The 15,748-nt window shown below is 47.4% G+C and overlaps 1 protein-coding gene across 3 annotated transcripts in view; it reads right to left on the bottom strand.

Annotated features, from left to right (window-relative positions):
- CREBBP (CREB binding protein) overlaps positions 1 to 15,748 on the bottom strand; it is a 62,773-nt gene that overhangs the window by 17,504 nt on the left and 29,521 nt on the right. For 2 of the 3 annotated variants that reach the window (XM_053275925.1, XM_053275928.1), the window contains 10 exons: positions 15,118 to 15,306; positions 13,885 to 14,307; positions 12,650 to 12,829; positions 12,354 to 12,528; positions 11,753 to 11,871; positions 11,286 to 11,525; positions 9,120 to 9,208; positions 3,570 to 3,650; positions 2,609 to 2,665; positions 773 to 850 (listed from right to left, as the gene is read on the bottom strand). In XM_053275925.1, the coding sequence (XP_053131900.1) occupies positions 773 to 850; positions 2,609 to 2,665; positions 3,570 to 3,650; positions 9,120 to 9,208; positions 11,286 to 11,525; positions 11,753 to 11,871; positions 12,354 to 12,528; positions 12,650 to 12,829; positions 13,885 to 14,307; positions 15,118 to 15,306 (1,631 nt within the window). The remainder of the gene's footprint in view (positions 1 to 772; positions 851 to 2,608; positions 2,666 to 3,569; positions 3,651 to 9,119; positions 9,209 to 11,285; positions 11,526 to 11,752; positions 11,872 to 12,353; positions 12,529 to 12,649; positions 12,830 to 13,884; positions 14,308 to 15,117; positions 15,307 to 15,748) is intronic. The other variant, XM_053275927.1, reaches the window with a different exon arrangement.

Raw genomic sequence — 15,748 nt, 5'->3', positions numbered from 1 at the left:
ACACTGGTTCACCCATAATCCATCTGGAGTTGAAGCCCATACTGAGCCCTGCAACTTGCACAAACTGCGTGCACTTCTGGCTGGTCCAGAACACTGCTGCAAGGATGCTCGTGGGCGCCAGTTGCTTCATGAGTATCACATCCATCCTGCGGCAGCTTCATTGGTTACCAGTCCGTTTCCGGGGTAGATTCAGGGTGCTGGTCTTGACCTTTAAAGCTCTACATAGCTTGGGGCCAGGGTACCTGTTGGACCACATCCGCCCATATGAACTTGCCAGGGTCCTCCGCTCATTGTCTTAGGCCCTGCTAATGGCCCCACCACTAATAGATATCCAGTTGGCGGGGACTAGAGACGGCCTTTTTGGTTGGGGCCCCTCGGCTTTGGAATGCCCTCTCTGAAGAGCTTCACCATGCTCCCTCTCTCAGTATTTTTAAAGAACAACTAAACACACATCTTTTAAAGAGGCTTTCGTTAGCCATCTGGTATATCCATCTCCATCTTTGGTTATATCTGGTAAATTTTTTAGTTTTTATAATCTCAATTTTTAGGTTTTACAGTAACTTTTAATTTGAAACTTAATACTGATTGTGGTTCCCCCCCTGACTTTTAACTTGTTTACTTAATCTGGTTAATTTTATTACTTTTATTGTATATTGTATCTATTTTATCACTGTGAGCCGCCCCAAGCAGTAGTGTACTGGAGGGGCAGGGTATAAACATTTTAAATAAATAATAAATAAAATAAAATCTGACCACCTCCAAAGTTACTCACCCTGAAGGCCACACAACATCATAATGTAGTACGCAGATCTGATGCATCTTTCGGCCACATTCTTTGCAATCAACAAAGCTGAACACAGAAACAAAGCAAGAGAACAAGCCTTCAATCCCTTGATGCAAAGATGTGAAAGTACCAAGAATCAAGGGTGAATCATCCTAGACACACCATACACACTTGGTTACCTTTGTAACCAATACTTACTGCATTGTAAGTATCTGAAACTTACAAGCACATAGCATTTCCTCCCGCAGTATTGGACATTCCTGTTTGAGCAATGGTTTTATGACCAGGGGTAAGGAATGGGGAATTTCACAGTGGATGATAATGTAAGTGGTCAGCATTTGTATAGTTTGCTTGGGATTTGGTTTGAGGAGCCTCTGTGGACAGGAAAGGTTACAGGTCTAATAAACAGGACTTAAGGAGCCGGTCGGTAATGTTAGGCACACCAAATATTCTCCAAGTTAGCCAGTCTGGCTGTATTTGGCTTCGTAAGAGGAAGACAAGAAAACCTCAAGGGTAGTACTGAAAAAAGGAGTCTTCTTTGGAAGCCCTGTTGATCCTGCCCCTGCTCATAGTACCAAGCACCACTTTGCACTGATGACAGGGAAGATCTCTGGGCCCTGTCCTCACATTTTAATCGGCTCTTGCAGCCGCCACTGCAGCAAAGTCACAACTCCGAAGGTCACCTGCGGGAAAGCTCCGGCTTGGCATTTCCTGCATCAAGCCCGGGGTGGGGTGGGGGGTGGCCCAGAGGGCCTACAAGACCCCTCCCGCTCTAGGACTCTGTGGTTCTACATATGCCAAGGAAAGACTGATGTCATGAGATGCCGTGCAGAGCAGACCTGTTGAGCATATATAGGGAGGAGAGCTGGTCTTGTGGTAAGGTAAAAGGTAAAGTGTGCCGATGAGTCTATTTCGACTTATGGCGCCCACAGAGCCCTGTGGTTTTCTTTGGTGGAATACAGGAGGGGTTTACCATTGCCTCCTCCCATGCAGTCTGCGATGATGCCTTTCAGCATCTTCCTAGATTGCTGCTGCCCGATATAGTCAGCTGAGTCAGACCATTGGTCTGTCTAGCTCAGTATTGTCTTCACAGACTGGCACGGCTTCTCCAAGGTTGCAGGCAGGAATCTCTCTCAGCCCTATCTTGGAGAAGCCAGAGAGGGAACTTGAAACCTAAATGCTCTTCCCAGATCGGCTCCATCCCCTGAGGGGAATATCTTGCAGTGCTCACACATCAAGTCTCCCATTCAGATGCAACCAGGGCAGACCCTGCTTAGCTAAGGGGACAAGTCATGCTTGCTACCACAAGACCAGCTCTCCTCTCCTGCTGCATCTGGTGAATGCATCCCATCAACAATGCCAATTATCCCATGTGAATTCCAAGCCAAGTTTTTTAAAAAAAACAAACCTACATGAATAGCAATAATAATTGCTATTATTACTAGTTTGGCCCCTGCCAAACGAGGTGAGGTGGGTGGCAACTAGGGAGAAGGCCTTTTTGGTGGTTGCATCCTGTTTATGGAATAGCTTCACCAATGATGTTCGCCTGGCTTCATCGCTTTGTGCTTTTAGACGCCAGGTAAAGAACTTTTGATTCACGCGGGCCTTTAAAATTTTGATCTCATTTTAACTGATTTTTTTTTAAAATCTTTTAAATTGTTTTGTATTGTATTTTGTAACCTGCTCCACACTTTTTTGGTCTGTTTGGTTTAATGTGTTGTGTGTTTTTATCTCATGTTTTAATGTTGTGTTGTAAGCCGCCCAGAGAACAATTTGTTATGGGGCAGCTAACAAATTTTATTATTATTACTAGTTGATACTTACGGCTCTGGATCTAGTGTATCATTTTTCTTCTTCTCAAACTGATCTTTTGAGATTGTTCTGCAGACAGAGATAGTAAATTAAGCCTTCTCGTTTTACGCACTTGAACCTACATCAAGATAAACAAGAACCTTCCCCCAAAAAAGCAGCTGCTGGGTGAGAAAGCAGGAAGAGTAAAAGCAATGCTGATAGCTGGACTACCAATCACAATACCCTCTGCAGACATGACATTAAGAAATAATAAAATAATAATAATAATAATCCCCAATGCAGTGAGGCAAAATGTTCATGCTGTTGCTTCTGGGAAATCATTGCAAGAAGCTGCTGTTCTCAAGACTTGGTATACAACTGGGAAATCCCTAAAATAACCACAGACGTGGGAGAGAATAACGTGGATATCAGATTCCCCTTTACCCAATAGTTCAAACTATGGGGAAGACAACTTGGAATGTGAAGGGTTTTTGGAGTTGTGAATGTGAAGGGCGTTCGGCTTAAGCACTCAAAGCCCTTAACCCATTTCTCAGTAGGCTTCACAACCAGCCTTTAGGAAAGACCTCAATCATCCAATGTGTGTTTCAGAATGTGGAGCTGCAGACCAAAGGACAGAGGCCTGTCTGAGGCCACCCAGTATGTGCGGAGCTGAGCTTTTAAACTGGAGCCTTCCAGCTCACAGCCTGGGCTTGGAAGCACAACACAGCAACTCTGCGTTCCTTCTACTTTTTCGTTCTGGTGGTTGCAGAAAGGTAGCAGCCAAGCAAGGAGAGAAGCAGCTTTCTTAGGGATGAACAAGGCGCAACACACAGACACACTCAGAAGCTTCACCGGACGCATTACCTGTAAGTACAAAGAGCTGCTGCTATTACTGATGAGAAACACACACCACTGCTTCCCACATGCTAAGCTTTATGTGCCCCGTGGAAAGTTACCTTAGACCCAGCATTAAAAAGGAAGTGCAATTACTTACGTTTGCGGCTGGGCAGGGTCATCACCCAGGGTAACGTTTTCCCCCTGGATTTCAGTGAAACATCTCTCACAGAAGTGATACCTGTCAGCAAGAAGGCCATATTTGGGTGAACTGGTCCATCAAAACACACAGCCACCCAAGCAACGGAGCCACCAATCAGAGCAGGGCAGATCACCACGACGAAAGGGGGAGCGTTGTTGGTTGGTTGATTGATGGGTCAGTGTGGACAACGAAAAGGAACAGAGGGAAGGGGAGGATTAGAGAAGAGGGGAGGGGACAAACAGCACAGACATAAGTAGTAAGATGCAAACACCAAGACAACAAAGAGCAGCAAGCCAAGGCAAAGCACAGGTTAGAATTTGGTTCCATTTCAGGCATCATAGGCCATCACGGCCGGGAAACAAGGGGTCCAGGATTCCAGACTGACTGTCTAGAGTAGCCTCCAAGTGCTACGATTTGTACAACCTTTCAGTACAAGGATCTGGCCAGCTTTAATCACTGGCTTTTCTCTGGACAAGTATGACAGGTTGCTTATCTGTAACTTTTGGTTCTTCTAGTGGTCATCTGCACCCGTCACACTTCTGGGCTTCTCACATGTGCGGAGACCACGTCGGGAGATCTTTCCAAGCTTCTGGGCTCTTGTTTTTGGCGGAAACCCCACCCCATCCCCCGTTCTATGCGGGCTATCCATATATTCTAGAGAACGAGATCTTGAGCCATAGCCGTGAGGGCTTATATAGGACTGGTACCTGTCTGGATACTGGTTGTACCTGTCCCTGTATGAGCCTCTTCTGTCATCATTTTCCTCTCTGTATCGATAATCCCGTTGATACTGATTGCCTGTATGCCAGTCTCTATGCTGTGCATCATATGGATCTGGTTGGTAGTAGCCCTAATAGATCAAATCTGTGGGCAAACGGACCCTACAGTCCTGTGCTATACAGTACTGTTTATGCCAATCCCTGTATTTATCCAGTTCTCGGGTTCCATCTTCAAACCTGTCTTCAAGTCAGGCAATGGTCTAGCTGGCAGAGTCAAGTCTTGGTTCCTGTCTCTTGGATCCAAATGTTCACTCAGGTCCAAAGGGTCTGGAGAATATGGCCAGATGGGGTGATACTCTGGAGAATTCTCCGCATCCAATGCTGTACTCTGTACTGAGACTGGTGACAGAGGATGTGTAGGAGCTGTTGGGTTCAATCTGCATGTTTTTGGTATAGATGGAGAAGGTTGCTTCGGTCCCAGGCCAGCATCTCGAGGAGTTGGCGAAGTAGGGTCTGTCGGGCCTGTGGAATCCGACTCCGGGCATGGAGGCTTCTTTTTTAGTTTAAGAAGAATCGTGTCATCGTCCAAAAGCCGCTTCCACTTCGGGATGCAAGGAAGCTGTTGTTCCACCAGCAACGGGGGTTGTAGCCCCTTTTCCTTTTTCAGTGAAGAGGCTGGTGTGGGCACAGCTGCTGCACAAGTGACTGGTGTGGGTGTCGAGACGGAGCTGTCAGAGTCAAGATCAGTGCGCTCGGTGTTGAGCACAGGATCTCACACGGTACTGAAGCTGTCGGTACTGGTGTGGATCTTGGCAAGTGCAGTGTTGGAAAATCTGGGGCCATCACTTGAGATCCTGAAGGAGTCTCAGCAGTCAAAGAAGACATAGTTGAGCCCCTCGGAGCCTTACGTTTTTGTGAAGAATGGAGGGCTTGCCCACACAAAGCCGAGCAAAGGTGAGACACCCTGTTCTTCCTGGCCTGCTTGGTGAATTTCTGGCAATGGAAGCATGTCTCTACCACATGCACCTCGTCTAGGCAAGAAGGGTACTTGGGTGTGTGTGTGTGTGTGTGTGTGTGTGTGTGTGTGTGTGTGTGTATACAGATTTGGTCCCACAAAGGACATTTTCAAGAAATGTGTCTGTTTTCAAGAAATGTGTCAAGTCTCCCTTCCTGGTCTGGGAAAGGGAGGGAAACAAGGGGGCGAGATAAATAACACAAAATAAATAAATAGAACAAACAGATGGATAAAAGCAAGCAAAGGAATAAACTAAAGGATTTATTTTTTTAACTTGCAGAAGCTCAGAGTGTCCCAAAGATTTTGACTGAAGTGTAGACGATGAAGGGGATGAGGAGAAGCGCAGCTGGTGGGGGCAGGGTTCCGAGCAAAAGCAAAAGCCCAGAAGCTTGGAAAGTTCCCAACATGGTCTCCACACATGTGCAAAGCCCAGGAGCGTAAAAGCCAGAGACCATGCTCAAGAAGCTTGAAAATAGTCATAGAGCAGCAAGAAAAATCAGACTGTAATCATTTTATTAAAGCTGTAGGAGGAGGAATACTTTCATTATCACCAAGCAGACCAGATATTCAAGACTGAAAGATTATCTTATTTATTTATTGAAAAGTTATGTTGAAGGTGATCAAACTGCTCAGGTAAATGCATTATCATAAAAATGAAACCCATCTTCTCTATATTATAATTATATACATTGTAATCGAGTATATAGAAAGGCTTTCTATAGTGCGTGAGTAAGTAAAGTCAATATAAAAGGCTTTGCAAATTTAAATAGAAACTCATTACAAGTTGGTTAATGAAACTGGAGGCCAGCCAGTCCACAATATCCCTTGCTGCTGCTTTAGGGTAAGCCATCTTCTTTCACATATAATCTACATTCAATACAGGCCAAGTCCACAAAGTTTTGTTTGAGATGAACTGGAAGCAAATTTGCCTCTATTCCAATCCCCGGCTAAATGTTTGGAAAGGGTATGAGCCGGTTACGGACAGACCACACAGATGGGCCACTGCAATCAGCTGAAGAACCAACACACGGCAACACCATCAAGACAGACAGACAGACAGGGGACAAGCAGAAGCCAGGGCAGTTTTAGTATGCAAACGTCACAGCTACGGGGTACACAATCTGACCATCACAACGATCCAACAAGGAGAACAGAAAGGAAGAAAGTGGCTGCTCCCTTCACTCACTTCATTCTCACACATTTGCACATGGACTGAGAGCTGTCCAGGACTGGCAAGTCCAAGGAGTGGGTGGAAGCCCCTGTAGACTTTTACAAAAGTCCATTCAGCCAATAGTTCTACTAGGGACAAGCTACTCATCCAGCACTACTAGGAAAATCAAATGCAGATCTTGAAAGCAACCCCTATTTAACAAGGTAAACTCCCCCCCACAACCCCCCCATTCACCCCACAATGGAGCAGCAGGGAGGTGCCTGAAAGAACCTGGACAATCTCTCAGGCGATTCTGCTATACTGGCCCCCAAAGGCCCCAGATGTTCAGCCGCTAGGCAGCAGTAAGGATTTGCTCAAAGCATTTGGCACCTCTGTTTCCAGGTGCCAAAATGTTTCAAAGCTGCCCCAGCTGAATCGTTTCGGCTGGGGGTGAGTGGGCACTTGAAAAGGAGGAAGGCAGGTCTTATCTGCAACTCTGCCTTCCCAGAGTGGCACTATTTGTACTAAGCAGCCAAGTTCTTTCTTTGCCCAGCTACATTTGCTTAGGAATAGGAAGTTTCCCTTTCCCAGCAGGAAATGGCATCTGAGCATGTGTATTGCTGACGATTCCCTGAGTGCTGCTGACCATTCAAGATGGCATCCTCACGTGCTCAGACGCCATTTCCTGCTGAGAACAGGGAACTTCCTGTCCCTAAGCAAATGCAGCCGGGCAAACAGAAAGCCCAGCTGCTTAATACAAATAGTGCCACTCTGGGGCAACAGAGGGGCAGGAAAGACCTGCCTCCCTCCTTTTCAAGCGCCCACTCTCCGCTGTCCCGGATGTGCACAAAACGCTTCGTGCACAGCCCTAGTCAGCAGCAGGCAGGCCGCAAGGCTGTCACAATGAGAACCAGAGACACGTGAGGCTGTTTGGCTTTCTAAACTGCAACAAGTCAGAAGACGACTGTCTGGGAAGAGGTGCGCCGGAAAGCACGGAACAGTTTTCTAAATATTGCTTGCTGGACCTTTTCTTTACACAAGACGGACTAGTTCGGCACCAATGATTACTATATTGGTACTGGCCAAGGACAGAGAAGCACGTCCTTCTGGCTTTCCAATTCTGTGGCACTCCAAAGGGGAGGCACACAGAACAGAACTCCCCCACTTCTCCTCAAGTTTGTTAGCTGTTCAAGCAACATAGGAGGCTCGCCCAATTCCTTGCCCAAGAGGACATGGGCAGGCGCTCTTTTACCTAACCTCAAAGCGTGTGGAAGGCTAAGCAATACACACCGAGGAAAGACCGCGGCCTGATGACAGAGAATCCAGATAACACAACCAAGGCTGAAGTGGTCTCTTCCCGTGTTCTCCCAGGGCAGCCCACTCCTCCCTCCCTAGCCAACATGCCAGACGCCACCCTTCTGGGCACCCCTGCCCATCCCACTAGGCACCCATGCACCAAGCAGCCCACTGAGCAGGCGGCACCAAACCCTGAACAGCTGACTGGATCTGGCCAGGGGGTTCCGAACCTCCTAGACTTGGACGGGGACTCTGAAGGAACTCCGCCGTGGGCAAGCCAAGCAGAAAGGTGCCCCCAGCACACCCTTCCCAGCCCACTGGCATGGCTGCTCTCCCAGCATGTTACAAGGAGCATGGGGCTGCCCCACAGCATTTGCTCTTCCCTAACATGTACATTTATGTTCTTATGTATGTGTGCGCACACGCATGCACACGAGCACACAGACACTCACTTAAATCTTATAGTTATGAGATGGGCTCAATTCACCCACTTACACTGAGATTAAGTTACTCCTAAATAGTCTTGTTCAAATGAATGGGTCAAGTTTACTTGTCCCATTAACTTCAGTGGGAGTACTCACGAGTAACTCCAGTGACTGGAATCGCCGGTCTCATAACTGTGGCATGTAAGTGTGCATGCGCACCCACAAATCTCTATGGGTACCTGACTGAAGGTTTGCAACAGAAGGGGTACACGTGTTTTTTTAAAAAGGGAGGAGTGCATTGCATTAGGCTAAACGGTTCAGAAGTTGCACTGATGAAGGAAAAACATGAGGGAGTTTCAGAAGCGGGGGGAGGGGGGTCAACAGCAGAAGACGAGAAGAGGGGATTGCTGAGCATCCTAAAACCCCTGCTTTCCTGCTGCGGTTTCCACTCGTCCTCCACAGAGCTGAGAGCAGCATTTCAGGCCCGATCCGCCCCCAGTGTGGCAAGCTGCGTTGAGGCAGTGAGCCTTGCCCAAAGCTCCTCACCCTACTCAACCTTCCCGTCAGCAGCCCAGCTGGCAACAACATTCCGGTATGGGATCCCACTGAGCGATGCCTCCCCCCACCCCACCCCACCCCCCAAAAGCCTTGCGTTCCATGCTGAGGGCTTCGTTCAAGGGATTTTTCAAGAGACCAGAATTGACTTGATCTCATCTACTACAAGAAGAGGAGCCACCCTTGGAATACAAAGAACCTTCAAGCAGGGTGGACACTTTAAGGCTGGTCCATGATGCTGCCAACGGGGGCGAGGGAAAGAGACCCTTTTCCTAGGCTCGTGTCTTGGTTTCAAGAAGGAGATCCAGGCCCCTTCTGAGTCCTGTGCGGGAGGCAGCCATGACTTACCTGTTCTGGTAACTGTAGTAGGTGGCATCCCGGGGAATCGTACAGAGTTGTTTGCCGTAGCAGCACAAGGTCTGCGGAGAAAATTCATACTACAAAAGAAGAAGAAGAAACCACAGCCAGCCGTTAGCTCGATTCCGCAACTGGGTGCCCCCACAAGAATATGTCTACTGGCTGCAGAAGTGAGAGGAGGATGGCTCCAAGCAGTTTGGCACAGGCCCCCTAAGAGAGCTGGCCTGGTGGTAGCAAGCAAGAATTGTCCCCTTTGTTAAGCAGAGCCATGCTGGTTTGCATTTGAATGGGAGACTACATGTTGAAAGAATTACACCGGCTGCCAATACGTTTCCGGGCAAAATACAAGGTGCTGGTTATTACCTATAAAGCCCTAAACAGCTTAGGCCCTGGGGATTTAAGAGGGCGGCTTCTTTGCTATGAGTGCCACTGCCTTTTGAGATCATCTAGAGAGGTTCATCTACAGTTGCCGCCAACTCGGGAGTGGGCCTTCTCCATTGCTGCCCCTGGACTTTGGAATGTGCGCCCTGTTGAAATAAGAGCCTCCCCATCTCTGGCAACTTTTAAAAAGGTGCTGAAGACACATTTATTCACCCAGGCTTTTAATTAGATTCATGGTTTAAATTTTTAATGCTGGTTTTAAATGATTTTAATGTTAATATATTTAATGTTTAAATGATTCTAATTGTTTGATTTAGTTTTGATTTTAACTGTTAATTGATTTTAATTGTTTTTATTTGTTGTAAACTGTCCAGAGGCTTTTTGGGGGGTGGGGTGGGGCAGGCATATAAATCAAATAAATCAATAAATAATGTGTGAGCACTGTAAGATATTCCTCATAGAGGATGGGGAAGAGCATCTGTGATTGCTAGCAGAAGGTTCCACGATCCCTCCCTGACATCTCCAGATAGGGCTGAGAGAGACTCCTGCCTGTAACCTCGGAGAAGGTGCTGCCATTCCGTGTAGAGCCAGAGGTGTGTAGTGGTTAGAGTTGGACCAGGACGACCTGAGTTCAAATCCCCATTCAGCCATGAAACTCACTGGGTGACTCTGGGTCAGTCAGGTATCTCTCAGTCTAGCCTACCTCATAGGGTTGTTGTGAGGATAAACAAACCAATTTTATTCTCTTGGAAGTCATAATGGATATTTATGTATAATGTTTTTATGGCTATTTAATACTTCCATTGCTCAGGTATTTTTAATAGTTTTTTGTTTTGATGTGATGCTGATTGTTGGAATTCAGCATTATAGCTGGAATCTACTACAGACCACCATAACAAGAGGATGTGAATTTCTGAAGCAAATTACAGAGGCTTCAAGAAAGCAAGAATCAGCAGTGCTTCAGTTACCCTGATAATATCTGTTGGAAGACAAACTTCATTAAGCATCAAATTGTTGACAAGTTTCTGACATCTTCCTTTTTCAGAATGTGGAGGAAGGAATGAAGAGATCAACTATTCGCAACTTGATCTTAACCAATAAGTCTGACAACAAAGTCCAAGCAGTGGGGGCTTTGGGGGAAATGGAGCACTGGTTACTCATCATGAAGGCCCTTTCTTGCTGCTGAATCCAAGGGCATCTCAGGGGTTATGTCTTCCCATGTGACTCTAAAAGGCAGGAACTATGTAAATTAAGTTAAGCTTTTTAGGACTGGGAGGCGCAACCCCACCTCAGTTCTTTTAGGTCATGAGGCAACAAGCACCTCGGGGGGGGGGTGTCGTTGGGAGGAAATTGTAACACAGAAGAGGCCGATCCTGGCTCAACTATACGTCATATAGTCCTTGATGTGCTGTGCATATCTAATCAGGGACCAGAATGGGCTTCCAAAAATCAGAACAAGACTTTGACTGGTTTAATTGATTCAGTGTTTTTAAGTGTTAAGATAAAACATAAGTTACACTTTTCAATGTATGGTATTTAAAATGAAAGATTCACATTTTAAATAGTGCTTGAAGAAACTCTCGTAAGATCTTCTATTCAATAAATCAATTCCAAAAGACTGATCTATTCATTTGAAATGCAACACATGCCCAAATTCCACAAGCTAACAAGAGGCACAGTGACCAAAAAGAGGGGATCTCTTCAAAGAGAAAACTCTGATCATGCTTTCTGCTCAAAGACACAACCTCCATAGCCGAGAGGGAACCAGATACACACCTTGCGTCCACAACAGTATCCCAAGGACTGCATAACAGGGTCAATTTCTTGTTCAAAGACCTCGGCGAGCTTAGTGCAAAATTTATAGACCCTCGACGTCTTGCGGTTATAAAGCCAGGCGTTATTAAACATGAGCCAGACATCATCCACATATTGCCAGGGCTCTTGGTACTGCCCTGTATCCAGTTTGCGTTTAATTGTGGAAAGATCCATGGGATTCTTCACAATGTCAAAATAATCCTTCAAATGAGAGCAACAAAAAGAGAGAGAGAGAAACTGTGTGTCAGCTTGGCACTTGGGATTCCCGCAGTTTTGAACAAACTGAGGCTCAGACCATTCCAGAGGCTCCGTTAGCAGCAGCAGCAGGCCTCACAAATGCAGAGGGGAACTTGCGTGGCAGCCTAAACAGGAGTTGGAACATGGACGAGACAGAAGAAATCAGCCGTATCTCGGCAAAACTCACTCACCGGGATACCCAGGAGCTGAGGATCCACAGGCTGCCTGAAAGGCAGAGACTCGGGGTCCTGCCGATACAAAGCTTCCAGAGTGGGCATCAGAGCCTGGCGCAGCTCTTCTGGCTTAAAAACTGTCAAAGAAGAAAAAATATATATATATTCCAGCTGGTTAATGCAAGTAATCCTGCTCCACCTGAAGTCACCATCTTAATCTTGAAATTATAAAATAAACCAAAGTACTGGGTTCAATCCCACCAAATGTGGTAGTGGCTCCCCAGCTTAGATGGTACACACACAAAAAAAAGGACTGGACAAATCCGCGGAGCAGCAAGAGAGCTCTATCAATGGCGATTGGCTTTAAAGGGGAGAAACTAACATCCATATTCAGAGGCAGCGTGTCTTGGGTCATCAGAGGCGGAGCGCAAGCCACAGGGAACAGCCATCTCCATCCTGCCCTGCTTGCGAGCTCCTGCCTGACCTAGACAAAGCTTCAACCTGACTGACCAAAGAGCTCCTGATGCTCCTCTGATCTGTGACGGAGGAAACAGGATAAAGCAGGGCGTCACACCACAGGAGGCCTATGAACACAAATGCTACTGAGATGGAGACGTACTCTTCTTCCGTGGCTGAGAGGGCGATGTGGACTGGGACGCAGCACCATTGCTGCCACTGTCATCTTCCTCCTTGATTTCCGGTTTCTTTAATTCTACCTCCATCGGCTCCTGCTTGATCTCTACCCCATTTGTTTCTTCTTTGGTTTGCATAGACCCTGGTACGTCATCCTCCAGCTGAAAGGCAATGGGCAAATGAGAAGCCACCCGCACTGCAAAGGTCTGTACACCTTCCAGTGACCAAGGCCTCTTTCCCCTTTGCTTCCCAACAGAGATTCTATTGGGGCCCTCGGCTTACCTCGGGTTTTGGTTCCACTTGTGCTTCACCACACTCTGACTCGGCTTTTTCAGTCTTGATTTCTGGCTTACTCTCTGGCATTTGCACCTCCAGCCCAAGTTGCTGGATGCTGGCGTCTGCACTGGCAGCAGAGCCAGGGGTGGGCACCCTGTTGTCAATGCTTGCTGCTGCTTGGGACAGCTGGGAAGAAACAAGGGGATACTGAAAAGACAAGAGCTGGCCTTGCACTCTGGCCCAGAACTCACACAATAAAGGCAAGAGGACAGGTTCTGAATATATTTGTATACAGTCATTCCTTGCCAACTGCAAAGGTTCCGTTCCAACAAAACCTTGCCATTGGCAAGGCATTAAAGTTTATGGGAAACAAGGGGTTAGGGGTCTCAAAAAGACCAAAAAAGAAAAAATGCACAAAGGTAGCTCTAATTCCGCAAACTTCCTTAAAATTGCCAAGAGTGAGCAAGAGAAGAGCACAGATTGAACCTCTGGACATTTTCTTAACCCCCTCCCCCCAAAAATCATGAAAGGGTACTTTTGAAAACCCCACCACCATCACATCAATAACAATCACTTTAAATTGAGCGTTAGCAAGGTCAGCAAGAGGAATGAGCAAATTGAACCTCTGAACCCGCCCAAAACCCATCAGAAAAACATCTCGCCAAAGCGTGGATACTCAGGTGGCGGCTGGCGAGACCAGTCACAATTTCCCAGTCGTGGATACTCAAAAACTGCAATTGGCAAGGGACAACTGTACATTTTTCAAGCAAATGAGAGGAGAGCTGGTCTTGTGCTAGCATGCATAACTTGTCCCCTTAGCTAAGCAGGGTCTGCCCTGGTTGCATTTGAAAGGGAGACTAAAAGTGTGAGCACTGGAAGAGATTCCCCTCAGGGGATAGAGCCACTCTGGGAAGAGCATCTAGGCTCCAAGTTCCCTCCCTGGCTTCTCCAAGATAGGGCTGAGAGAGATTCCTGCCTGCAACCTTGGAGAAGCCGCTGCCAGTCTGTGAAGACAATACTGAGCTAGATAGACCAATGGTCTGACTCAGTATATGGCAGCTTCCTATGTTCCTATGTAAAGGCCCTCTGGAAGGAGACCTTCAATGGGTTTTCAAACTGGTTTAAGTTGTTTGGGATTGATTTTAGTTTTATTGGTTCTTAACCATCCAGCACGATCAAGCTGGGTAATCTGAAAATGTGTCCAAAAATAAAGAAATGAAACACAAGCCCCAGATACTCACTGGAGTGGCAGGGGCCTGGGCTGACGCGGGCTGCTGCTGCTGCTGCGATGGTTGTGGGGTTGGCACAGAGGGGGGCTGTACAGGGGTCTGAGGCTGTGGTGTGACTTGAGCCTGTGCTGCTGTTTGCCCCGATGGTGTGCTTTGCATCTGCGCCGTATTGGGAACAGAGCCAGCCGCTGGGGTGGGGGTTTGCCCTGACGAAGAGACCGGTGTGGATGGCTGGGCAGGCACTGCTGGCTGGGGAGGAGTCAGTCCTGGTGGGGTCTGGTGCTGAACAGGCGGCACGCCGGCCACAACAGACGAAGGAGGCGGCGCAGGCTGATGGAGGGGCGGTTGAGTGACCGGAGGCGCTGAGACCTGGGCATTTTGTGGCCCCAGTAGGTTCACAGAGTTGGGAAGGGAGGCACCAGGAACCTGTCCCTGCTGGGAGGAAATGTTAGTGCAACCCTCAAAAAGTCATCAAGCATCTTTACAGATGTTGGTGTGCTCTTGTAGATACTTTAATCTGATTTTTATCTGTTTTAACGGTTGGATTTGGGGATTGTTTTATTCCTTGTCTGTTCTATGCTGTAAATCACCTAGAGACTTCGGTAGTGGGTGGCATACCAGTGTATTAAATAAATACAGGGAAATCTCAGGAGCACCTCTTTGGAACAGAAACGCTAGAACACATCCCAAATCCCTAAGAACAGCCCTGCTGAATCAGGCCCAAGAAGGCCCATCTAGTCCAGCATCCTGCTTCACACAGTGGCCCACCAGATGCCTCTGGGAGGCCCACAAGGCAAGAGCTGAGGGCATACCCTCTCTCCTGCTGCTACTTCCCTGCAACTGGTATTGAGAAGCCTATAGCCCTCCGAAGAGTAGCCACTGATAGATCTCTTCTCCATGAATTTCTCTAAACCCCTCTTAAAGCCACCCTTACTGGCTGTCACCACAACTTGTGGCAGAGAATTACACAGGTTGGTTATGCACTGTGTGAAAAAGTACTTCCGTTTGTTGGTCCTAGATTTCCTGACAATCAATTTCATGGGATGACCCCTGGTTCTAGAGTTGTGTGTGTGAGAGAGAAATTTCTCTCTATCCACTTTCTCCATACCATGCATGATTTTATAGACCTCCATCATGTTTCCCCGCAGTCTTTTTTCTAAACTAAAAAGCCCCAGGTGTTGCAGCCTTGCCTTGTAAGGAAAGTGCTCCAGGCCCAACTCCCCCTGGTTTCACAAGGAACCCTACCTGTGATATACCCGTCGGTGCTGCCGACTGCCCCATGGTTACGCTGTTGACATGTAGAGTTCCACTGGAGGCAGGAAACTGATTCTGAGGCAGGAACTGGTTTTGGGTGGAAGCCTGACCCATCAGGTTGTTGGAATGAGCTCCCATCATGTTTTGTGACTGAGGCATCCGGGAAGGAGACATAGCCATCTAGTAAACAAAACAGTCCATCTATGTTTAGAATCTGGGTTATTGGTGCTAGTGGTATCAGTCTCAAAAAGCAAGAGAGAGAGAGAGAGAGAGGTTGCACTCTAGAATGCTGCATGAGAACTCTTCTCTGAGCCAAGCAAAATCTGCAACATGCTCTTAAAATGGTTCACATTCTATCAATCAGAACGTGCTTTTCCTGTGTAACCCAGGGAACCGGTTGGTCACAATCCCCGCCTTCCTCAGTTTAAGAACAGCCCTGCTGGATCAGGCCCAGGGCCTATCTAGTCCAGCATCTTGTTTCACAGAATGGCCCACCAGATGCCTCTGAGAAGCCTACAGGCAAGAGGGGAGGGCATGCCCTCTCTCTTGCTGCTCCCACTCCCGTTACTGGTATTTAGAGGCATCTTGCCTTGGAGACTGGAGGTGGCCTATAGTCACCAGA

This window comes from Hemicordylus capensis, chromosome 13, assembly GCF_027244095.1.
Source record: "Hemicordylus capensis ecotype Gifberg chromosome 13, rHemCap1.1.pri, whole genome shotgun sequence".
Classification (NCBI taxonomy): domain Eukaryota; kingdom Metazoa; phylum Chordata; class Lepidosauria; order Squamata; family Cordylidae; genus Hemicordylus; species Hemicordylus capensis.
The sequence above is the reverse complement of the archived record's forward strand: the minus strand, read 5'-3'. Positions and strand labels throughout refer to the sequence as shown.